This window comes from Trachypithecus francoisi, unplaced genomic scaffold (assembly GCF_009764315.1).
Source record: "Trachypithecus francoisi isolate TF-2019V2 unplaced genomic scaffold, Tfra_2.0 Lachesis_group3, whole genome shotgun sequence".
NCBI classification, from domain to species: domain Eukaryota; kingdom Metazoa; phylum Chordata; class Mammalia; order Primates; family Cercopithecidae; genus Trachypithecus; species Trachypithecus francoisi.
The window spans coordinates 112330912-112357806 of record NW_022681468.1 but is presented as its reverse complement, the minus strand read 5'-3'; the positions used below and the strand labels follow the sequence as shown (position 1 = coordinate 112357806).

Here is a 26895-nt window from a genome sequence, read left to right as displayed (position 1 = left end):
AGATAGGAATAAAATTAAAATTCAGGAAATGCTGAGAACCACTATGAGACAGTATACAAGATGACCATCCCTCATGTCACACAGTCATCAGATTCTCTAAGTGTAGTATAGTTTGAAGTTGGGTAGTATGATACCTCCAGCTTAAGTTCTTTCTACTTATCATTGCTTTGGCTATTTTTCATGTCTCCAAGGTAGACATAAAAAAAAAAAAAAAAAAAGAAGAAACAGAAAAGGCAGCTAGAGAAAAGGGGTAGGCCACTTACAAAGGGAATCACATCAGGGTAACAGTGAACCTTTCAGCAGAAATCCTACAAGGCAGAAGACATTGGGTGCCTATATTCAGCATTCCTTTTTTTTTTTTTTTTTTTTGGGAACAGAGTCACCAGGCTGGAGTGCAGTGGTAGTGGCGTGATCTCGGCTCACTGCAACCTCTGCCTACCGGGTTCAAGTGATTCTCCTGCCTCACCCTCCTGAGAGCTGGGATTACAGGCACATGCCAACATGCCCAGCTAATTTTTGTATTTTTAGCAGAGACAGGGTTTGCCATGTTGACCAGGTTGGTCTTGAACCCCTGACTTCAACTGATCTGCCCACCTTGGCCTCCCAAAGTGTTAGGATTACAGGTGTGAGCCACTGCACCCAGCCATATATTCAACATTCTTTAAAAAAACTCCAGTGAAGAATTTCATATCCAGCCAAACTAAGCTTCATAAGCCAAAGAGAAATAACATCCTTTTCAGACAAGCAAATTCTAAGGGAATTCATTACCAGCAGAACTCCCCCACAAAAAGTCCTTACAGGAGTGCTAAATATAGAAAGGCCATTACTAGCCACCACAAAAAACACACTTAAGTACACAGACACTAACACTACAAAGCAACTCCACAATTGAGTATGCATAATAACTATCTAACAACAAGATGACAGGATCAAATCTGCCCATATCAATATTAACCTTGAATGGAAATAGGCTACATGCCCCAATTAAAAGGCACAGAGGGGTAAGTTGGATAAAGAAGCATGACCCAACTGTATGCTGTCTTCAAGAGACTCATCTCACATGCAATGACACCCATAGCCTCAAAGAAAAAAGACGGAGAAAAATCTACCAACCAAGCGAACAGAAAACAAAAAAAAAACAGGGGTTGCTTTCTAATTTCAGACAAAGCAGAGTTTAAAGCAACAATGAAAAAAAAAGACAAAGAAGGGCACACATAATAGTAAAGGAATCAATTCAACAAGAAGACTTAACTATCTTAAATATATATGCATCCAGATTCATGAAACAAATTCTTAGGAACCTAGAAAGAAACTTACATAACAATGGTAGGAGACTTCAACAAACTGCACCGCCAGTATTAGACAGATCATTGAAACAAAGAACTAACAAAGATGTTTGGGACTTGAACTCAACATTTGACCAAATGACCCTAATAGATATGAACAGAACTCTCCTCCCCCAAATAACAGAATATACATTCTTCTCATTTGCACATGGTACATACTAGAAAACTGACCACACAATCAGCCATAAAACAATTCTCAGCAAATTAAAAAATCCCAAAATCATACTGACCACACTCTCAGACCACAGTGCAATAAAAAGAGAAACGAATACTAGGAAGGTCACTGAAAACCATATACATGGTATATGTGCTGCTGAAGAGACCATAGAAAATCATATAATCACAAGGAAATTAAACAACCTGTTCCTGAACAACTTCTGGCTAAACAATGAAAATAAGGCAGAAATGAAATTCTTTGAAACTAATGAGAAGAAAGATACAACATACCAGAATCTGTGCAACACAGTTAAAGCAGTGTAAGAGGGAAGTTTATAGCATTAACCTACCACCACACCAGAATGAACTAGAAAAACAAGAGCAAATCAACCCAAAAGCTAGGAGAAGACAAGAAATAACAAAATCAGAGCTGAACTGAATGGAATTGAAATGTGAAAAATCATACACAAGATCAGTAAATTCAGAAGGGGGTTCTTTAAAAGAAAAAATACAATTGATAGATCGCTAGCTAGACTAATAAAAAAAGAGATGATCCAAATAAATGCAATCTGAAATGGCAATGGGGACATTATCACTAACCCACAGATGTATAAAAAACCCTCAGAAATTATTATGAACACCTCTATGCACTCAAACTAGGAAACCTAGAAGAAACAGATAAATTCCTGGAAACATACAACCTCCAAAGATGAACCAGGAAGAAACTGAAAGACTGAACAGACCAATAATGAGTTCTGAAACTGAATCAGTAATAAGCCAAATCAAAAAAAGCCACGGCAACCAGGTGTGAGAAAGAAATAAAAGGCATCCAAATAGGAAGAGAGTAAGTCAAATTATCTCTGTTTGTAGACAATATGCTTCTATACCTAGAAAATCCCAGTTTCTGCCCAAAAGCTCCTATGTCTAATAACACCTTCAAGGAAGTGTCAGGATAAAAAAAATCAATGTATAAAAATCAGAAGCATTTTTATACATCAACAATCAAGATGTAGAGCCAAATCAAGAGTGTAATCCATTCACAATAGCCACAAAAAATATAAAGAATCCAGGAGTATAGCCAAATAGCGAGGTGAAAAATTTCCACAAAGAAATTTACAAAACACTGTTGAAAGAAATCAGAAATGACACAAACAATGGAAAAACATTTCATGCTCATCCACAGGATGAATCAACATTAACATGGCCATAATGCCCAAAGAAGTTTACAGATTCAATGCTATTCCTATCAAAGTACCAATGACATTCTTCTCAGAATTAGAAAAAAACTATTTTAAAATTCATATGGAACCAAAAAAGAGCCCCAGTAGCCAAAGCAATGCTAAGCAAAAAGAACTAAGCTGGAGATATCACATTGCCCAGCTTCAATCTACACTACAAGGCTATAGTAACTGATATAGTTTGGCTCTGTGTCCCCACGAAATCTCGTGTTGAATTGTAATCCCCAATGTTGGAGGTGTGGCCTTGTAGGAGGTGACTGGATCATGTGGGCTTCTTATGAATGGTTTAGCCCCAACCCTCTTGGTGCTGTCCTTGAGATAGTGAGTTCTTGTGAGATCTGGTTGTTTAAAAGTGTGTGGCACTCTCTCTCTCGGCTCCTGCTCTGGTCATGTGAAATGCCTGCTCCCCCTTTGCCTTCCACCATGAATGTAAGTTTCCTGAGGCCTCCCCAGAAGCTGAGCAGATGACAGACTCATGCTTCCAATTAAACCTCTTTTCTTTATCAGCTACCTAGTATCAGGTTATTTCTTTATAGCAATGTGAGAACAGACTAATATCATAACCAAAACAGCATGGTACTGGTACAAAAACAGATACATAGACCAATTGAACAGAATAGAGAGCCCAGAAATAAAGCTGCTCACCTACAGCCATCCAATCTTTGACAAAGTCAACAATATCAAGCAATAGGTAAAGGATTCCTGTGCAATAAATGGTGCTGTGACAACTGGCTAGCCATACGCAGAAGATTGAAACTGGACGCCTTTCTTACACCATATAAAAAAATCAACTCAAAATGGATTAAAGACTCAAATATACCATCTCAAACTATAAAAACCCTAGTAGAAAACCTAGGACATACCCTTCTGGACACAGACCCTGGCAAAGATTTCATGGCTAAGACCACAAAATCAGTTGTAACAAAATCAAAAACTGACAAATGGGATCTAATTAAACTAAAGAGCTTCTGCACAGCAAAAGAAACTATGAACAGAGTAAAAAGACCACCCACAGAATGGGAGATAATATTTGCAAACTATGCATCTAACAAAAGTATAATATCCAGGATCCATAAGGAACTTAATAAATTAACAAACAAAAAACAAAGAAAAAGTGGGCAAAGGACATGGACAGACACCTCTAAAAAGACAACATACATGTGGACAACAAGCATGTGAAAAATGCTCAACACCACTAATCATTAGAGAAATCCAAAGCAATGAGATACCATTGATCTCATTGATCCAAATCAGTGAGTTACATGAGATACCATCTCATACTAGTCAGAATGGCTATTATTAAAAATTCAAAAATGAACAGATGCTGGTGAGGTTGCTGAGAAAAGCAAATGCCTATATACTGTTGGTGGGAAAGTAAGTTAGTTCAGTCACTGTGGAAAGCAGTTGTGATGCTTTCTCAAAGAACTTAGAACTACCATTTGACCCAGAAATCCCATTATTGGGTATATATCCAAAGGAATATAAATTGTTCTACCATAAAGACACATGCACATGTATGTTCATCACAGCACTATTCACAAGAGCAAAGACAAGGACTCAATCCAGGTGCCCATTCATGGTGGACTGGATAAAGAAAATGTGATATACACATACACATACACACACACACACACACACACACACACACCATGGAATATTATACAGCCATAAAAAGAATGAGATCATGTCTGATATGATTAGGCTTTGTGTCTCCACCCAAATCTCATCTTGAATTGTAATACCCATAATCCCCACATGTCAAGGAAGAGGCCAGGTGGAGGTAATTGAACCATAGAGGTGGTTTCCCCCAAGCTGTTCTTGTGATAGTGAGTGAATTCTCATGAGATCTGATTTTTTTTTTTTTTTTGGAGATGGAGTCTTGCTCTGTTGCCCAGACTGGCGTGCAGTGGCGTGATCTCGGCTCACTTCAACCTCCGCCTCCCAGGTTCAAGCAATTCTCCTGCCTTAGCCTCCTGAGTAGCTGGGATTATAGGTGCCCACCACCACAACCAGCCTTTTTTTTTTTTTTTTTGTATTTTTAGTAGAGACGGGGTTTCACCACATTGGCCAGGCTGGTCTCAAACTCCCGACCTCAAGTGATCCACCTGCCTTGGCTTCCCAAAGTGCTGGGATTACAGTTGTGAGCCACTGCACCCGGCCAAGATCTGATGGTTTTATAAGGGGCTCTTTCCCCTTCGCTCAGCACTTCTCCTTCCTGCCGCCTTGCAAATAAGGTGCCTTGCTTCCCCTTTGCCTTCTGCCATGATTGTAAGTTTCCTGAGGTCTCCCCAGCCATGAGGAACTGTGAGTCAATCAAACTTTCCTTTATAAATTGACCAATATCAGGCAGTTCTTTGTAGCAGTATAAAACAGACTAATACAATGTCCTTTACAGGAACATGGATGGAACTGGAGGCCATATCCTAAGTATCCTAAGTGAACAAATGCAGAAAAAGAAAACCAAATACCACATGTTCTCATTTGTAAATATAAGTAAACATGAACACTCAGAAGATAGCGAAAGGTACCAAGGCCTACCTGAGGGTGGACCTTGGTAGGAGGCTGAGGACTGAAAAATTACCTATTGGATACTACGCTTATTATTTGGGTGATGAAATAACCTGTACACCAAATCCCCATCACACACAACTTACCTAAGTACCAAACCTGCATATATGCCTCTAAAACTAAACGTTAAAGAAAAACAACAACTTGTATATGCGTGTGTGTGTATATGTGTGTGTGTATGTTCACTACTTTGTAAAGAAAGTTAAAATAGTTATACTATTTTGACAGAAACATCAAATTCCCACACATCAAATATTTATGGTGTCATTCCCATTGACTTTTTTTTTTTCTCTCTTATTAGCTTTCTGCTATGGTCTTAATGCTTGTGTGCACCCTCTCCAAATTTATGTGTAGAAACTTAATCCCCAGTGTGATAGCATTGGGTGTGGGTCCTTTGGGGAAGTAATTTAGGAGGTCTCCAATCTTGGGAACAGAATTAATACCCTTGTGAAGGAGGCTGAAGGGAGTAATCCTATCCTACTTTTCAAAGGCAGAAACTGAAGCTTACAAAGCTTAATAAAACCTTGGTGAACTCACAGAGCTAATACATGATCTATTTGGAATTTGAATTCAGGCCCATAACTACAAAGCCTGTACTCTCAACAGGTGCATTACATTGTTTCAACACTTGCTGACTGCATACTCATTGCCAGGAGTTTAACATGCAATATTTCATTTAATAGCCACACAATTCTTCGGGATGTGTCAAAATCTTACATTTTACTGATAAGGAAACTGACACCCAGATAAATTAATAAACTTGTCCAGGGTCACACAATAACAAAACAGTAAGTTCTAGGTCCATGCTTTCAATATCGCTCTTAACTGCTTCCCTAAATACCTTCCCAATGATGATCCAAATCCAACCCACATCATTGCTTTCAACAATCCTGTTTCTTCATAGTTCCTGGGAACGGAATAGAAAATAAGCTAGATGATTTACTAGAGTACAGATCTCCAAGTATCCATTTATGACTCTGTAATATCAGAGAAAAGTGAATTCCCAGGGATGCAGGGCTGGGGGATATACACCTAGTACTAGAAAGAAATACCTTCAAGACTTCTCAATTTTTTCCATGTGGCCCATGTTTATCATAATTAGAAAATAATGTGTTATATTAAGGAGAAATGAGTTTTCTACCTGCATTAGTTAATACACAGGGTATCTGCCATGGAGTCTACTAATTTAAAAGAACTGAGCTGAACTGAAGACAGTTAGCATCAAGATCCATACATGGGCAATCTCTCTCATTTTCTTTAGTGTCGTTATTTCCGAGAACCCAGACTTACATAAATGTGGTTAAAACCAGTAAGTATTTACTCACTGCATGAGGCAATCAATCACTAAGGTGAGCTTAGAGTAGAATATAGCCAGAGAGTTAGCATGATGGAATACTACCAGGCTGTTATAAGCAGAAACCTCAATAAGCACATCTGCTTACTGAGAAATAAAATCACTCAATGTCACATGTTGGGCCAAAAGAGCCTCTTATAATGTATTTACTTAAAATTAAGATTAAATAATTAATGGTCCTACTTCTGGCTCTCAAATATCATTTTCATGATATTTCTTACCTATTGTACTAATTGACATGCCTGGTTGAAATTTTCTTTAAAAATTATTTTACCACAAGTATTTTATATACTACCTTTCTTCAAGAGATATTTTTAGTATCTTTTGCACAGGTATGGACAAAAACTTAGGAGTATAAAAATTTCTACCTGCATTAGTTAATAGACAGGGTATGTCATGGAGTCTACTAATTAAAAAGAACTGAGCTGAACTGAAGGCAGCTAGCATCAAGATTCATACTTGGACATGGATGTTTTTGTTCCCTGAAATGTTTGAATGAAACCGATACCTGAGGGAAGTATGCTATTTTACCAGCTTTGAGTAACTTTCCTTAGCACTGTTTTAGGGAGGGGTGGTTAATCACAGTGTGTAGGTACAATACAAGTATTAAAACTGGCCTTTTCAATAAACAACACTCAAGAAATCATGCATCTACAAGGGCAAGAAAAACAAAATGAAGTCTCTACCTCACTTTTTTTTTGTTTTTGTTTTTTTTTTTTTTAGATGGAGTTTTGCTCTTTTTGCCCAGCCTGGAGTGTAATGGCGTAATCTTGGCTCACTGAAACCTTTGCTTCCCTGCAAACTTCGCCTCCCAGTATTACTTTTTTTTTTTTTTTTTTTTTTTAAATATGAGGCAGAGGCCAGGTGTGGTGGCTTATGCCTGTAATCCCAGCACTTTGGGAGGCCAAGGCAGGTGGATCACCTGAGGTCAGGAGTTCGAAACCCACCTGGCCAACATGGTGATCCCCATCTCTACCAAAAGTACAAAAAATTAGCCGGGTATGGTGGTGGGTGCCTGTAATCCCCTAGATACTCTGGAGGCTGAGGCAGGAGAATCACTTGAACCCACGAGGCGGAGGTTGCAGTGAGCTAAGATTGCACCATTGTACTATAGCCTGGGCAACAAGAGCAAAACTTCATCTCAAAAAAAAAAAAAAAATTAATACCAAATGTACAAGAGACTAAAAATACAAGAATATCTTCTTAACTTTGCGATGGGATATTTTAAAAGGAGAGCAAAAACAATCTTTATAAAAGACAATATTGATAAATCTGACACACTAGTATTAAGAACTTTTGTTCATCAAAGGAACCAAAAGACAATAAAAACACAGCTCAATAACAGGAGTAGATATGTTTAATATATTTGAACAATCTAGGACTAGTGTCCAGAACACAAAGGAAATGCTAACAATCAGTAGAAAAATGTGTAAAAGATTTGAACAGGCATGTTACAAAAGAAGAATCCCAAATGGCCAATAAATATGAAAAGATGCCTGAACCTATCTGCCAAAAGACAACTGTACGTTAAAATCTCAGCAAGATCTCACTGTCTACATACAGGAGTAGCAAAAATCAAAATGTCTGATAATAACAAGTGCTGGAAAGAAAGGAAGCAACAAGACTTTTATATACTGCTGGCAGAAATGCAAATTGGTACAATTTCTTGGAAAACTGTTTAGCATTATCAAGAAAAGATAAAGAGAGGCATATGTTATGACCCAGGAACTTTGCTTGCTAGAGAAATTTTTGCACGAATACCAGGATACATGCTTACAGGCACATTTTTCATAAAAATAATCCAAATGTCCGTCAACAGTGGAATGGATAAATACCACTGTGACAAATTCATACAATGGCACACTATACAGTAATGGAAACAAAACTGTACAACATAAATTCTCAAAAACATAATTTTGATAGAAGGAAGTCATCAAAATATAGACAGTAGGATTCCATTTACATGAAGTTCAAAACTAGACGTGTTTAACTAACAGATGGTGTTTAGAAACAGATCCTTAAGTGATAAAACCATAAAGAAAAGGAAGTCACTTCTAAAAGGTCAAATTAATACTTTATCATAAAATGCAGAGAAATGAGTGTGATTAGCAAAATAAACAGGAGCACACAAAAGCATTCTGGAATGCTGACAATGTCCTATTTCTCAATTAGTAGTCACTGAGGTTTTGCCTTCATAGTTTTCATTATTTTGTGCAAGTAAGTATCTGTGTACTGTATTATATAAGGCAAGGGGTTTCAAAGATACATTTTTAAATAGTCCAAAAATAGTTAGTTTACATAATCATAATGGAAAATACCACTGAACTCAGAGAAATACAAGCAACAATTGGAGAATATTATGAATACCTCTATGCACATAAACTAGAAAATCTAGAAGAAGTGGATAAATTCTTGGACACATACACCCTCCCAAGACTGAACCAAGAAGACACTGAATTCTTGAACAGACCAATAATGAGCTCTGAAATGCAAGCAGTAATAAACAGCCAACCAACCAAAAAAGCCCAGGATCAGAAGGATTCACAGTTGAAGTCTATCAGGTATACAAAGAAGAGCTGGTACTATTCCTACTGAAACTATTCCAAAAAATTGAGGAGGAGGGACTCCCCACTAACTCATTCTATGAGGTCAGCATTATCCTGATACCAAAACCTGGAAGAGATACAACAAAGAAAACTTCAGGCCAATATCCTTGAAGAACATCAATGCAAAATTCTCAACAAAATACTGGCAATCCAAATCTAGCAGCACATCAAAAAGCTTATCCACCATAATGAAGTAGGCCTCATCTCTGGGAAGGAAGGTTGGTAACCTACAGAATGGGAGAAAACTTTTGCAAACTATGCATCCAACAAAGGCCTAATACCCAGCATCTATAAGGAGCTTAAACAAATTTACAAGATAAAAACCAATAACCCCATTAAAAAGTGGGCAAAGGCCATGAACAGACACTTCTCCAAAGAAGACATACAGGCAGCCACCAATCATTTTTAAAAAGTTCCACATCACTGATCATTAGAGAAATGCAAATCAAAACCACAATAAGATATCATCTCACACAGTCAGAATGGCTATGATTAAAATGTTAAAAAATAACAGATGCTGGTGAGGTTGTGGGGAAAAAGGAATGCTTATACACTCAGTTTGATGAAGTTTGACTACTGCACACAACTATCTAACCACTACCTACAACAAAATACAGAACACTTTTTAATCACCCTAGAAATTTCCTTATGCCCCTTTCCAGTAAGTTATCCTTCTCTCAACACCTGCTTTTTGTTGTTTCTTTTTTAAAAATACAAACCATTTATAAGTTAAATCTGTCATATTCATGAAATAACAATTCAATTTTTCTTTATAGTAGTCTTCCAAGGGAGGCTAGCTGAAAAACGTCTGAAAAACATCTTCATTTTACTTTGGGCTATATACTTGTCACTTTCTGACAAAACATGGGTGTCACGCCAGCTATATTCAGTTATGTATCAGTTGCAATGAGGAAACAACCATGTAAGCTGAGAACATAGTGAAGGGATCAAAAGAAGAGATTCCTAGTATTGAATGCTTCCCATTTCTTCAGCTGAAGAATTCTAGCTGAAAATATGAGAAGCAAAACCATGGGGTTTGGAAGACAGGCAGTGTCTAGCAGGACCTGAACACAGTTTTCTGAATATAATTAGGTTGAAAAAGCTCTTAAAGCTTCCTGATTTATCTCTCTGAGCCTAGACTATGTAACTATGTGTTACACAGTCACAACAGTTGGCAAAAAGAGGAAAATGGTAGGGAAGAGTTTCTACCTTTCTACCTTACACAGGTATCTGTGAATGGAATTTTACAAGATAAGTTTTGAAAATACCAAAGCATGGCATGGTTTGCTATAGGTATTACAATGTAAATTGTGATTTCAAATATCGCAATTCACTTCAAATCATCAATGCTGCCAGCTATGTCATTTGCTTATTCAGATTCAAAACAGTCACAGCTGAATCTCTATTTAAATTTGGCAGGATTCTATAAAGTCAGGAAAGGCAATTGGACAAACTCCATGTCCAATCCATCTGCTTAAACTGTTTACTTATAGTAACAGCATACACATGTCTCATGTTACTGATAAACCACAGAAAAGCTTCTGGGATGCTGTTACTATCCAAACTTAAATGTAATGTTTATCATCACAAAGTAATGAGAAAAGTCAATGCAAATACAGATCACATTGACTTGGACCAAATTTAACACAATGGTAAGAATAAGGAAAATGCTTTTGCATATGTAAGAGTATTTTTTTAAACTCTTTTTTGAAATAATTGAACATTTCTTCAATAAAAGGGTCTTTCATTTGGAGCAATTTATTTTACCTTAAATTCTGAAAATTAATTTTATTGTTAAACATAAACATACAGAAAAGTCAGAAAAAACAGCAAACCTGTATTTTAATTTTACAGAATAATTTTAAGAATAATTTTAATTTGAACAATGTGTAACCAGTACCCAGTCAAGAAAAAGAAAACTAGAAGCACAGAGGAAGCCACCTAATATGACTCTTTCTGACCACACATCTCAACCTTCTCTCTGAACAATCACGATCCTGATTTTTAGGAAATTTCTTTTTCTATTTTCTTTACAGTTTTACCACCTATGTGTTATTCCAAAACAACACAGGTCCTTTTGCCTTTTCTTGAACTTTATATGACTGCAATTGTAACAGTATATTTTTTGGTGACTTGTTTCACTAAAGAGAGTTTGTGACATACATACTGTTATCCATAGATGTAGTTCATTCATTTTTATTGTTGAATAATAATCCATTATATGAACATACCATAATTTGTATCTCCAGCTATTGATGGATTCTTGCACTATTTTCCATATGTGGTGATTATAAACAATGCTGCCATTGAACATTTGTGTATATCTTGCCTGGTGGATATATGCATTGCTTTCCATGGAGTATATGCCTAAAAGTGAAATATGATACACATGTCTACAAATTTAGTAGACAACAGTAGACTGTTTGCTACATGGTAGGCTCAACTTATGTTATCACGAACATTGTCTGTATGTTCCCATTGCTCTAGTTCTTTGCCAATACTTGGTATTTTCAATCTAATTTTTGTCATTCTGATAAGTGAATCACATTATCACACTGAATTTTTAATTTGAATTGTCCTGATTATTAAAGAGGTTGACTATCTACACATTTATTTTTTAGCTATTTGGATTTCTTTCAGAATGCCTATTCTCTTGACCATTATCCTACTGGTTTAGTCTGTTTTTGCATCTCATTAATTTGTAGGAATTCCTTACATACTCTAGATGCCACTCTTTTGTTGATTATATATATAAAAAATATTCTTCCCTTCTATTGCTTGTCTTGTTGCTCTCTTCCTGGTATCTTTTGATGAACAAAAGTTCTTATTTTTAATGCAGCCCAATTTATCAAGTTTCCCTTTATTGTTAATTTCTTTTGTGTCATTTTCTTGTCCAGGTAAAACTCCGAGGTAAAGAAGAGATTAGTCTATATTATCTTCTAAAAATTAGTTTTTTCTTTTCATATTTAGATCCATCTGGAATTAACTTTTTGTTTATGATGTGAGATAGAGGTAACTCTTTTTAAAAAACAAGGATATTCAATCATTATAGCCTTTATTCACTAAATAGAGCATACTTTCCCACAGTGTTCTGTGGTGCTTCCTTTTTCCACATGTGCATAGACAAGTACCTCACATGTCACAGATCAAGCATATATATACAAATGGTACTGTTTACGAATTCAATTATGTTCCATTCTTCTTTTTCTCCATCTTATCGCCAATAGTACACTATCCTAATTACTGTGGCTTTATAAAAAGTGTTTATACTTGGTAGAGCAAATCTTCCGTATCGTTCCCTCTCCCCCCGCGCCACAAGTCTCGCTCTGTTGCCCAGACTGGAGTGCAGTGGCGCGATCTTGGCTCACTGCAACTTCTGACTCCTGGGTTTGAGCAATTCTCCTGTCTCAGTCTCCCAAGTAGCTGGGATTACAGGTGTCCACCACCATACCTGGTTAATTTTTTTTATTTTTAGTAGAAGCGGGGTTTTGTCATGTTGTCCAGTCTGGTCTTGAACTCCTGTCGTCAAGTGATCCACCCGTCTCAGCCTCCCAAAGTGCTGGTCATATTGTTCTTTTTCAACAGGGTTTTGCACACTGTTTCATTGGATCTTTGAAATTCCATATTTTAGAATCTGCGTCTAAATATTGTTCTTTAGAAATTCTAAATAGTGTTTTAAAATTTCCAAAGAACAAAGTGTTGGACTTTTAAATGAGATTTCACTGAATCTACAAATAAGCTTGGGCAGAAAAGAAAAATACACCATAGTGAGTTTTCCAATCCATAAACATTATAGATTTACTCCTAGATATTTAATATTTTGGTAATATACAAATATAATTGATTTTTATATACTGCCCATTGTCTAGTATCCTTGAATCTAACTTATTTGTGCTAATATTTATCTGTAAATTATTTTAAATTTTCTATGTATAACATATCATTTGCTAACAATGACTATTTCACTTTTTCTCTCAAATTACAACTTTTATTTATTTATTTTTCCACTAGTTAGAACCCCCATTTTAAGCAGAAGTGTTGACCAGCAAATATTCTCTTTTTGTACACAATTTCAAAGGGAAATTTTTCAACATTTCACCAGTAAATATTATTTTGCTATAATTTTTTTGGTAGATTCAATTAGTCAGATTAAGGAAATTCCATTCTATTCCTGGTTTACTATGAATCTTTATCATTAATTGATGCTGAACTTACCAAACGCTTTTGCTGCGTCTTTTGAGATGATATTTTTTCTTTTTTTCTGTTAATATATCATAATTTTCCAATGTTAAAGCAAACTTAAGTATCTTGAATAAATCCAACTTTGTTGTGATATATTATCCTTATGATACTGCATGATTCAGTTTGCTAAAATTTTGTTTAGAAATTCTCACTCCACATTTATGAATGAGATTGGTTTACAATTTTACTTTCTTTAGTTTCACTGTGACATTTGCGAATGTGGATTTCTTTTCATTTACCCTGCTTGGGCATAATTGGGCTTCTTGAATCTGTAAATTGATGTGTAAGTTTTGGAAAGTTCTAAATGATGATCACTTCAAATACTGTTTCTGCCCTATTTTCTTTTCTTTTTTCCTTTTGGAGCTCTGATTATACAGAAATCAGACATTTTCACCATATATTATATCCTTCTTATACTCTTCTCTTTATTTCCCATATCTTTTTCTCTCCATGCTCAGTCTGGATTCTTTCTTATGATCTATCTTCCAGTGCTTGGCTTATTCTACTGTTACCTCATCTATGATTTTTGTAATTTTTATTACTAAAAGGTTCATTTCTCAAATTCTGATTTTTTCTCAAATGTGCTATATATCTTTTAAAACAATTAATATTTATATCTTTGATCATGATAAGCATAGTTCTGGAGCCTCTGCAGGTCTGTTTCTATTGGTTTTTATGCATGTTGTCTTGTCCCTTTGTATGCTTAATTACCTTACTTGGCCAAACACTACATTTGAAATTTATTTTGTTGAGATAATTTGAGACTTAGGTTGCTATTATCTTTCTCCAAAATAAATTTTCCAATTGCTTCTGTTAGCCACCTGGGGTATTAGCAATTTAGAATCATTTTAATCTTTTTTCAGTGATTTGGATTTTCCCAGCCACCTACATGATTTGAAACTGAGTTGTCTGTGTAATGACTGGTGTACTTCCTGCCTACCCTTTTTCCTTGTACAGTCCTTTAAGATCCCAAACCAAAACATGAGTTTTTTTTTGCCATAGTCCCTACCATTGATTGTCCTAGATGCCAATATATTTTTTTCTCATCAGTCCTGCAAACAGTCTCAAAGGAACTAATCAAACTCATGTCCACTTCTTTTGGATCATCAATGGTACCTAGTCCAAAAATGTCAAATTTCTGGATCTTGGTCCAGTAATTATTCATTACCCTGTTTGCAGTTCAGTTTTATTTCATATTTTATCTAGTTTTATTGTCATCAGTGGAAGGACAGTTCTGAATCACCTACCGTCACTACTGCTAAGTCCATTCCTATAGAAATTTTCAAGCTTGCCTTTTACTTCCTCAGAAGATAGCAAGCATAGTTTTATAATCTGTGACTAGTAATAACAGAGCCTCGCAGTTCTAGTTTCTGCTTACTCATCACGACTTACTTACTTTTGGGGTTATCTTTTCACTATGGCTACTTGTCCTTGTAAAATTGTTTAACAGAAAGTATCTGAGGCCTAGAATGAAGGTGTCTTCTTCCAATGAGGATTTGTATTCTCTTCTAATTGATTCCTAAAGACACCACAAGTCAATCTAGGACAACTTTAAACTCAATTCACCGTCTGAAATAATACAGGTGATGCGAATTTGAGCAACAAATCTATGCCAGGGGTTGGACTATGGGTATAAATTCTGCATTGTGCCAAAGTGCTTTCTTCACAGTCCTGAGAGTGGGATGCAAAAGTTCATCATTATATGATGGAGTAGGGTGATGTGGTCTTATCTTCATGAAAGGAAAATCGGAAAAATCTCCTATTAGACCTCATACTTAGGCAGCCCTTATACTTTTACTTTCATCACCTTACACGATGACGCCTATAAACCACAACCCACATTTGCCAATCTGGCACATGCTTTTTGGGGCAATTAAGTTATAAGCACAACTTTGTAAATTCTTGTTTTTTCCTTGGACTGGGAATTCTTTAATTTCTTCTTAGCTATTTGATGTTTTAAGAAAACTGCTTTCTTCCCCACCCAGCATTTTCAGATATTTTTGTCGGGAGAGTTGGTACCAGTACCCTAGACCAAAGTATGTTAGTAAACAGAAGCGGCTTAAGATATTTTTAAAAGCATAACACATAAATAAAGCTTACATACTTTTAATTTCTGAATGAAATCAGAAAACCCAAAAAAACAGAAGGAACCTGAAATGCATAGTAAGTACTACAAAATCCAGGTCTCCTCAGTTTCCTGACCCCTTCCATGACAAGAGCATTTCTATACATCACAAGTTTAATCCATTAGGTCTAAAGTAGTTCTCAGAACTTTAGAAAAATTATCTAAAGAAACACTGTGTCAAGCAATAGTAGAAAGCATCCATGTTTTGAGGTCTAAATTAAGCAAATAAAGACCTCAAGATTTATCTCTCACCATTCCTCCATTAGTGCTTACACTTGCCCAAGTTCTACTGTCTTACCTTGTCTCTTCTAGACTGTCTTCAAATATCCTACACTGGGTACCTGGCTTTGGCTCTAATGAGTTTGTTACTCCAGACAGTTTTCCAAACAAAAAGGAATGGCTATTTACAATTCCTAGACTGAAATCATAAATATCATCAGCTGAATTACACTGAAATGTCAGTATTACTCTACAGAAGTCTTCATAAAGTGAGTGTGTCTTGGCTAGGTAAAAAGGATTTTAGTATAAAAGTAGCAAAAGGATCTTATTGTAGGTAAGTCTAAACTCTTAGGTGGTCCTGCAGTGTATACTCTGAGGACAGCTTTACAGCAAGGTTCCTGACACAGACCATTTAGACTGGGAGCCAGACAACATTTTTCTCCCCCAAATTATAAGAAACCAGAGGTATTTCAGTAAATTGCCCCTTTGTGAATGAAGTAACTTTAGGTAAATTTTGATACTGAATACCTTTCTTATATAGATCATTTTGCCTTTTCCTCAAAAGTTCTATTACTTTAACCCAAAACAATATTCATGAGATAAGATACGTGTAGCAGTGTCTTCAAGCAATTGCCTTTTATTTCAAAGTACTCTATCCTTTACAAAAATAATCAGTATATAATAATTTTAAAAAAGATCAGAGATTTTTCCCAAAGCACATTAAATCTTTAAATACTGCATTCTAGCAAATGTGTGACAACTACCAGTTTCTGAACCTCTGGTATCCTGAAAGGGATGTGTTACACATAAGAACTGACTTTACAGCTCTGCCATAATGCCACACTGAATAGGCTGCTTTCGGTTTCTCCAGATTATTGTACTATCTGATGCCAAAATGTAGTTGAGCACTACCTTGTAAAGAGGGACATTCATATGCCTGAGAACCCCACAATTCCACCATTGAGGCATATGCCCTAGACTACAGCAGTGATTCTCATAATATGGTCCTTGGACTAGCAGCATCAATATGACTTAGGAACTTGTTAGGAATACAAATTCTCCAGACCCACCCTAAACCTACTTAATCAGAAATCTGGGGCAGGAGCCGGCGGCAGCAATCTGTGTTTTAACAAGTTCTCTAGGCAATTCTGATGTAGACGAAAGACTGAGACCCCCAGCTTTAAAGAAATTCTTGTTTATTTACTCTGATACAAGAATGTTTGAGCAGCACTGTTTGCCCATGCTTGCGTGCACTCTCTCTCTCTCTCTCACATACATAATACAAACTCTCTCTCTCTGAAATGTCCATTGTCAGAACAGATTTAAAAACTGTAGTATTAATACAACGAAGGACTTACTCTACAGCAGAGAAAAGCAATGAAAAACAGCTATAAGGCTAAAAACTTAGAACCATAATTTTGACTGAAAAAATAATTGCAGAAGTCTACTGTACAGTATTTTATGAAGGTCAAAACCAACTAACATTATTTAACAATATATTTACGTGATAAAGCAATAAAGCTATTTCTAAAAAACAATGATACACCTTTAATTCTGTACAGTATTTCCTTTAAAGGAAACAGGAATGGGGTGAGAAAGGATCATATTGAGAACCACAAATGTAGTGGTAACAATCTTACTCCTAAATTGGGTGGTGAGTTCACAGCTGTTCACTGTATTTATATTATTTTTATTACAATTTCTTCTGTATATATCAAATATAACATAATAACCTTTAAACCTAGAAAACAAAACAAAACAAAAAACCAAAAACTACAGCTAATAAATGAAAACAGCCATTACTTTAAATAGAAAATTAGAAACCACCTAAATATTATACTTTATGTAAAATGTGATATGTTCATTCCATTAAAGGTTTTTAAAGACATGATAAAGCATTCATGATAAAACAATGTTAAAAAGTCCAATAAAATGTTTAGAAGAAGATACAATAAAATGTTATCAGTTGATATTACAGGAAGTTTTATTTCTTCTTTGTACATTTAACATTTTCCTATAGTGAATAATAAATACTTTAAAAATCACTGAGGATATTTAAACTATAATTGAGATATTTAATGATTCTAAGTCATTAAAGAAAACTGCCAAATCTGTTGGAACCAGGGGATATTGGTGTTTGCAGAAATTTGGTTGTGATTTATTAGGCTTTATAATTCAAAGTTTTCTATTTTCTGCTATAGAGTCATACATCTTTATTATTGTGATTCCTGACAAAATAATTTCAGTTTGTTTGTGTGGGGAAAATATGACTGAGGAAACCATGACCTAAAGAGGACTTCAATTTAAAAAACCTGAAAATAACTTCATTTAAACAACTGAAAAGAACAAAAGTAAAAAAAAAAAAAAATACATCTATTATTAACTAGCTTTAAAAAACAAAAGAAAGGCATATACTGAGTCTGCCTTATAGCTCTATGTACTGTCATAGTGAGAAAGGATCACAAAGATTAAGGTTAAAAAACCAGAGATTAGTTACACACCTCTTTTTCCAGTATTCTAGTGATCTCTCCTAGGGTCCGATCCAAAGCAGACACTTTATTGTTCGCCCATGAGCCACTGTCTTGTACTTGTAGTTGTTTTAGAAGATCTTTGGCTAATCGCTGAAGCCTTTAATACCAAATGAAAGGAAAGAATGACATTAATGAATTAGACTATAATGCTTCATTTCCCAAAACATCTTGAAACACAAGTTACTTGGAGTATTGTATTTGAAAATGCTTCGCAGAGCACCTGAGGGGAGAAAAAAGCAGACAACCAATAAAGCTGGTGTTATTTTACATTCATGACCACCAATCCACTCTTCATGGCACAAAACAGAACTAAAGGATAATATTATCAATCTACAGGTTTAGCTAGAGCGATCGATGCCTTTAGTTTCTATAAGATTCTTAAATCGGAACAGAACTAGGATCGGGAGAAGGTGAGAGGATGATAGAGAAAATGAATGTAAGAACCTGAGCAGGTTTTTATACTTTGATTTAAAACTTCAAATAGGTTTGGATATTATTAGCTTTATAAACTCTCAGAAAGCTGACCTTCCAAATGTTTGTTTACAGGCAGTTTGGGGATTGTCTGCTACTCATATCATTTACTTAGAAGAGAACACTTATTTGCTTTCCACCAAGAAACACCACATTATACCTAGACTATAAGAGTCTTCATTCAGATCACTGTGTGCATTACTTCTTTCTGGCCCCTACCTGGTTTCATGCACCTCACTCTTGGAGCAAGCCTCCTCTGCTTTCCACTTATTTGCTTGAGAATCCACTAACAGATGCTCACCAGATCTCCCCACTTTTCTCCTATATATTATCCCCATTGCCTTAAATTTTTATCTGTGGTAGATTTCACAGTACATCATTATAATCATTTTCTTGCAAATGTCCTACATTTCCTGTCTGTTGTTCTGTTCTTCACTCTTCTTAGACAAACCCCAGCAGTGGTAATAATGTTTGTTTAGCTCTTACTATGGGCCAGGCGCCATTCTCAATGTTTTGCAGGCATTAATTTCTTTAGCTGGATTAATGAAAACAACTGCCAGACTTTTCCATTTCTGAATCTGGCGGGGGTAGGGGTGGTGGGGGAGTCAGACCATGCAAAATACTGGTAGGACTACTGATTCAAGATCTTACTAAATCTCTCTAGGGTGTTCATTCTCTCACTGTCCACAAAGATTTGCTTCATACATTCCCCACTCTCTTCAAAACTCCACCCTTTCCTTTCTCTCTCTTGCTTTCATAAGATGACCATACATTTCAAAGAGAAAATAGAAGTTATTGGAACAAGAAAATTTTCACTTTTGGCCATAAAATCTACAAGCTTATCTGCATTTCACCCATCTTCTTCTTTGTTCCTCTTATTACCGTCATTCCTTTCAGGCAGGACTAATTTCACCACACAGGATGTATGTATGAGTTCTTTCTGGATCTCAAGCTCTCTCTTCTTCCTGTCTCAGGTCTTTATGCAAATGTTCTTCATCTTTTCCTTCTGAAATGCTTCCTCCACTTCCACATTACCTAGAACATTACTATTTATCCCTCGGCTTTTAGCACAAACATTACTTTCTCTGATTTGATTATTTCTTCAAAGCACTCATCACAAGAGAATTAAAAATACTTATTGAACTAACTGTTTAATGTGTGCTTCTTCTGTGCAAAGCTTTACAAGGGAATTTTCTGAAGTGATAGAAATGTTCTATATTTGCACTGTCCATCATGGTGACTAGAAGCTATTGTATTGAATAGTACAGAAGCAGAGTATTAACTTCATGAGAGAAGTGATCGCCTATCTGCTCACTGCTTTATCCTTATCATGTGGCATGCTACTTTTACAGAAGTACACTCATTAGATATTTAATAAATTCATATCCTACAGAGAAAACTTCCTCTTTACATTAATTTTAACAATATCCAGACCAGGGATGGTGGTTCATGCTTGTAATCCCAGCACTTTGGGAGGTCAAGGCAGGAGGTTCACTTGAAGCCAGGAATCTGAGATCAGCCTGGGTAACAAAGCAAGACCTAGTTTCTATAAAAAACAAATAATTAGCTGGCAATGGTGGCGTGCACCTGTAGTCCTAGCTACTCAGGAGGCTTAAGTGGGAGGACTGCTTAAGTTTTGGTGTTCCAGACTGCAGTGAGCTTACACCACTGTGCTCCAGCCCAGGCAAAAGAGTGAGACCTCCGTCTCTAAAAAGAAAAAAACCCAATAACTTCATAGGTTACAAAATACTTTCATGTACGTGATCCTATTTAATCCTCTCAACAACGCTGTCAATTAGTATTAGCCCTATTTGAAAATGCAAAAACTGATGCAGAGCAAGCCAAATGGAAGCCTTCACAGATGTCCTCCATACAAGAACACCAAATTGAATAACTATCCACATAAAAACGTACCTTAAAAATACTGCATGTTCTCACTCATAGGTGGGAATTGAACAATGAGATCACTTGGACATAGGAAGGGGAATATCACACACCGGGTCCTATTGTGGGGAGGGGGGAAGGGGAGGGATAGCATTAGGAGATTTACCTAATGTAAATGACGAGTTAATGGGTGCAGCACACCAACATGGTACATGTATACATATGTAACAAACCTGCACGTTGTGCACATGTACCCTAGAACTTAAAGTATAAAAAAAAAAAAGAACCAAAAGTTGGTGAATCACCACAGTACCTGGTTTTTACTTCATATCACTGAAAAAGGCACTGAAGAGGTAGGAAAGACAGTTTTGAAATGCTGATGCCACTCCTCCCTCATCCCCTGGCAGTCACCCTGTGGTGCAGACAGAGAGTCTATGCACTTGGGAGACAAGAAGCACAGTGACAGAGGGACTTTGCATTGGAAATCAGTGCTAGCCAGTTACAGTGCAAAGCAACAGGACAGAATTCAGCTCGCCCCCACAGAGAGAGCATTTAGACTAGCCTTAGAGAGCAGGGAATTGCCCATCCTAACAGTCAGAACTTGAGCTCCAGCAAGCCTTGTTACTGCAGGTTAAAGTGTTCTGGGGACCTAAATAAACTTGAAAGGAGGTTTAAGCCACAAGAACTGCATTTCCTGGGCAAGTCCTGGTGTTGTGCTGGGCTCGGAGTCAGTGAACTTGGGAAGAACGTGACCTATGAGACCAGCCAGGGCAGCCAAGGGAAAGTTTGCACCCACCGCCCCCAACCCCAGGCAGCTCACAACTCTGGTACAGACTCCTTCCCTATGCTGGAGTAAAGGGGAGGGAAGAGTAAAGAGGACTCTGTGCCAGGCACAGTGGCTCATACCTATAATCCCAGTGTTTGGGGAGGCTAAGGCAGGAGGATTGCTTGGGCCCAGGAGTTCGAGACCAGCCTGGGCAACATGGTGAAAGCCTGTCTCTACCAAAAAATACAAAAATCAGTTGGGTGTGGTGGCACACACTTGTAGTCCCACCTACTCGGGAGGCTGAGGAGGCAGGATCGATTGAGTTTCAAAAGTCAAGGCTGCAGTGAGCTATGATTTCATGCTACTGTACTCTAGCCTGGGTGAAAAAGCAAGACCCTGTCTCAAAAAAAAAAAAAAAAAAAAAAAAAGACTTTGTCTTGCAACTTGGAAACCAGCTCAGCCATAGTAGGACAGAATAACTGGGCAGAATCCTGAGGCTCCCATTCCAGGCCCTAGCTCCTGGATGGTATTTTAAGACATATCCTGGGCAAAAATGGAATGGGCTACCTTAAAGGGAAAGACCCAGTCCTGGAAGGATTTGTCATCTGCTGCCAAAAGAGTACTTGGGCCCTGACGAGTTAGCAGTGTTAGCCAGGAAGCACTCGCCAAGGGCCTTGGGTGAGACTCAGAGACCTGATGGCTTCAGATGGGATACAGTACATTCCCAGCTGTGGTGGCTACGGAAGAGACTACTTCTGTTTGAGAAAAGGGGAGGGAAGAGTAAGGGAACTTTGTTTTGCAGCTTAGGTATCAGCTTGACCACAGTCGGGTAGAGCAATAATGGGTTCTTGAGGTCCCTGATTTCAGGCCTTGGCTCTTGGATGGTATTTCTGAACCTGACCTGGGCCACAGGGGAGCCACTGTCCTGACTGGAAAGGCCCAAGTCAGGCAGCATACGCCACAAACTGAATGAAGAGCCCTTGGGCCTTGAGTGAACACTAGCAGTAGCCAGGCAGTACTCACCATGGGCCTGGGGTGGTAGCGGCGACAGAAAGAGACTGCTATGACTATAGAAAGGGGAGGGAAGAGTGGGAAGGACTTTGTCTTGTGGTTTGAGTGTCAACTCAACCACAGTAGAACAGAGCACTAGGTTGATTCCTAATGTTTCTGACTCTAGGCCCTGGCTCCTGGATGGCACATCTGGACCCGCTCGGGTCAGGCAGAACTTGCTGCACTGAAGGGAGATACATAACCCTGGCCGGTTTTGTCACCTGCTGATTGTACAGCCCTAGAGAGACTTCAGCAAACAAAGGTGGTAGCCAGGCAGTGGTTACTGCAGGCCGTGGGAGAGACACAGTAATCTGTGCTTCAGGTCTGACCTAGCACAGGCCCAGTGGTGGGGGCTACAGGGGTGCTTGTGTCAACCTTCATCTAGCTGCAAGCAGCTCAGCACAGAGAGAGAGAGAGACTCCATTTGTTTGGGAGAAAATAAAGGAAGACAACAGGAATTTCTGCCTGGTTGTCCAGCAAATTCTGGATCTTATCCAAGACCACCAAGGCAGTACCTCTACGAATCTACAAGAGCCATAGTGTTACTGGGCTTGGGGTTCCCCCAAATGCAGATATAACTGTGGTGGCCAATAACTTAGGTTTCAACACCCAAGTCCCTTTGGATACCTGGAAAGCATTCCCAAGAAGGACGGGGACAAACAAGTCTACACTGTGAAGACTACAATAAATACCTAACTCTTCAATGCCCAGACACCTACAAACACCCAATGATCTCACCTAATGAACTAAATAAGGCACCAGGGACCAATCCTGGAGAAACAGAGGTAAGTGACCTTTCCAGCAGAGAATTCAAAATAGTTGTTTTGATGAAACTCAAAGAAATTCAAGATAACACAGAGAAGGAATTCAGAATTCTATCAGATACATTTAGCGAAGAGATGAAAATAATTAAAAATAATCTTTGGGAGGCCAAGGCAGGCAGATCTACAAGGTCAGGAGATCGAGATCATCCTGGCTAACACGTTGAAACCCTGTCTTGACTAAAAATACAAAAAATTAGCTGGGTATGATGGCAGGCACCTATAATTCCAGCTAATCAGTAGCTGAGACAGGAGAATGGAGTGAACCCAGGAGGCGGAGCTTGCAGTGAGCCACGGTTGCACCACTGCACTCCAGCCTGGGTGACAGAGCAAGACCCCATCTCAAAATAAATAAATAAATAAATAAATAATAATCAAGCAGAATCTCTGGAGGTGAAAAATGCAACTGACCTACTGAAGAATGTATCAGAGTCTCTTACCAGCAGAAATGATCAAGCAGAAGAAAGAATTAGTGACCCTGAAGACAGGCTATTTGAAAACAGTCAGAGGAGACAAAGAGAAGGTAGAGAGAAAGACCAGGCAGAAAGTTTATTCAAAGGGATAATAACAGAACTTGGGAAACCTAGAGAAAGATATCAACAATCAAGTACAAAAAAGTTATAGAACTAGATTTAACCCAAATAAGATTATATCAAGACATTTAATACGCAAACTCCCAAAGGTCAAGGATTTTAAAAAGCATTCTATAGAGGCCAGGCACAGTGACTCATGCCTGTAATGCCAGCACTTTGGGAGACCAAGGCAGGCAGATCACCTAAGGCCAGGAGTTCGAGACCAGTCTGGCCAACGTGGCAAAACCCTGTCTCTACTAAAAATACAAAAATTAGCTGGCATGGTGGTGCACACCTGTAATCCCAGCTACTCAGGGAGCTGAGGCACGAGAATTGCTTGAACCTGGGAGGCAGAGGTTGCAGTAAGCTGAGATTGTACCACTGCACTCTAGCCTGGGTGACAGAGTGAGGCTCTGTCTAAACAAATAAAATAGCATTCTAAAAGCAAGAAAAAAGAAATAACATAAAATGGAGCTCCAATATGTCTGTGGCAGCACACTTTTCAGTGGAAACTTTAAAGGCCAGGAGACAGTGGCATTTTGTTACTTATTTAAAGAGTTGAAGGAAAAAACCTTTTATTTGAGAATATTATATCCAGCAAAAATATCCTTCAAACATGAAGGAGAAATAAAGACTTCCCCAGAAAAACAAAAGCTGAGGAATTTTGTCAACACAGGACCTTTCCTATATGAAATGCTAACAAATTCTTCAACGTGAAAGAAAAGGATGTTAATAAGCAATATGAAATCATCCGAAGGTGCAAAACTCACTGGTAATAGTAAGCACACAGAAAAACACAGACTATTATAACACTGTAATTGTAGTATGTAAACTATTCATATTGTGAGTAGAAAGACTAAAAGATGAACCAATAAAAAATAACTACGTTTTAAGACATAGTACAAAAAGTGAAAAAGCAGAGGGATGAAGTTAAAATGTAAAGTTTTTATTAGTTTTCCCTTTGCTTGTTATTTAGTTTTTTTATGCAATTGCTGTTAAGTTGTCATCAGTTTAAAATAATGGGTTATAAAATATCAATTGCAAGCTTCGCGGTAACCTCAAACCAAAAACCACACAACAGATTCATAGAAATAAAAGCAAGAAATCAAAACACATTGCTAAAGAAAAATTACCTTCACTACGAGGAAGGAAGAAAAGAAGGAAAAGACCACAAAGTAACCAGAAAACAAATAACAAAATGGCATAAGTCCTTACTTATCAATAACTGGATGTAAATGGAATAAGCTCTTCGATCAAAAGACATGTAATGGCTGAATGGATTAAAACAAGAAGATCCAACTATTTGTTGCCTCCAAGAAACACACTTCTCCTATAAAGACAAACAGACTGAAAATAAAGGGATGGAAAAACATACTACGTGAAAATGGAAACCAAACAAGAGTACAAGTAGCTATACTTGTATCAGAAAAAAATACATTTCAAGACAAAACTACAGAGACAAATAATGTCATTATACAATAATAAAAAAGTCAATTCAGTAAAACAATATAACAATTATAAATATATATGCACTGAATACTGGAGCACACAGATATGTAAAGCAAGTATGATTAGAACTAAAGAGAGAGACAGACCCCAATACAGTAACAGTGGAGACTTCAGCGCCCCACTTTTAGCACTGGACAGATCAACCAGACAGAATATCAACAAAGAAACACTGGATTTAATCTAAACCATAAACAAAATGGACCTAATAGATATTTACAGAACATTTCACCAATGGCTGAAGAATACACATTCTTCTCCTTGGCACATGGATCATTCTCATGGACAGATCAAGTGCTGGACCACAAAATGTCTTAAAAACTTCAAAAACCTGAAATTATATCAATAGTACTCTCTGACAAAACTAGAATAAAACTAGAAATCAGTAAGAGGAATTTTGGAACCTATACAAACACATGGAAATTAAATCACATGGTCCTGAATGACCAGTGGGTTAATGAAGAAGTTGAGAAAAAAATCAATAATTTTCTTGAAACAGCTGTGTGTGGTGGCTCATGCCTGTAATCCTAGCACTTTGGGAGGCTAAGATAGAAGGATCCCTTGAAGCCAGGAGTTTGAGGCTAGTCTGAAAAGGAAAGCAAGATCCCATCTCCACACATAAAAAAACAATTCTTGAAAATATTATAATGGAAACACAATATAACAAGACCTATAGTGTTATAATATATTATAAGGATATAGTGAAAGCAGTACTAAGAGGAAAGTTTATACCTATAAGCATTTATATCAAAAAAGTAGAAAAACTTAAAATAAAAAACCTATAGCTACATCTTAAAGAACTAGAAAAGCAAGAACAAGCCAAACCCCAAATTAGTAGAAGAAATTACAAAGATCAGAGCAGAAATGAATGGAATTGAAAGAAAATAATATAATCAGTGAAATGAGAGGTTTTTTTTTTTGAAAAGATAAACAAAATCAACAAACCTTTAGTCAGACTAAGAAGAAAAAGACCCAAATAAATAAAATCAGAGATGAAAAAGGAGACATTACAACCAATACCACAGAAATTTAAAGGATCATTAGAGGCTACCATGACCAATTACATGTCAATAAATTGGAAAGCCTAGCAGAAATAAGTAAATTCCTACACATATACAAACAACCAAGGCTGCACTATGAAGAAATCTAAAATCTGAAGAGACCAATAACAACGAATGAGATTAAAGCCATAACAAAAAGTCTCCCAGAAAAAAAAAAAGTCCAGGACCTGAGGGCTTCACTGCTGAGTTTAACCAGATATTTAAAGAAGTAATATCAATCTTACTCAAACTATTCTAAAAAGTGGAGGAGAAGGGAATATTTTCAAACTCATTCTAGGAGATCAGTATTATCCTGATATCAAAACCAGACAAAGACACACAAAAAGAAAACTATAGGTCAATATCCCTGATGAACATTGATATAAAAATCCTCAACAAA

The 26895-nt window shown here is 37.1% G+C and overlaps 1 protein-coding gene across 8 annotated transcripts in view; it reads right to left on the bottom strand.

Moving 5' to 3' along the window:
- SCAPER (S-phase cyclin A associated protein in the ER) overlaps positions 1-26895 on the bottom strand; it is a 589310-nt gene that overhangs the window by 214452 nt on the left and 347963 nt on the right. For all 8 annotated transcript variants that reach the window (XM_033189309.1, XM_033189313.1, XM_033189315.1 and 5 more), the window contains exon 23: positions 18356-18482. In XM_033189309.1, the coding sequence (XP_033045200.1) occupies positions 18356-18482 (127 nt within the window). The remainder of the gene's footprint in view (positions 1-18355; positions 18483-26895) is intronic.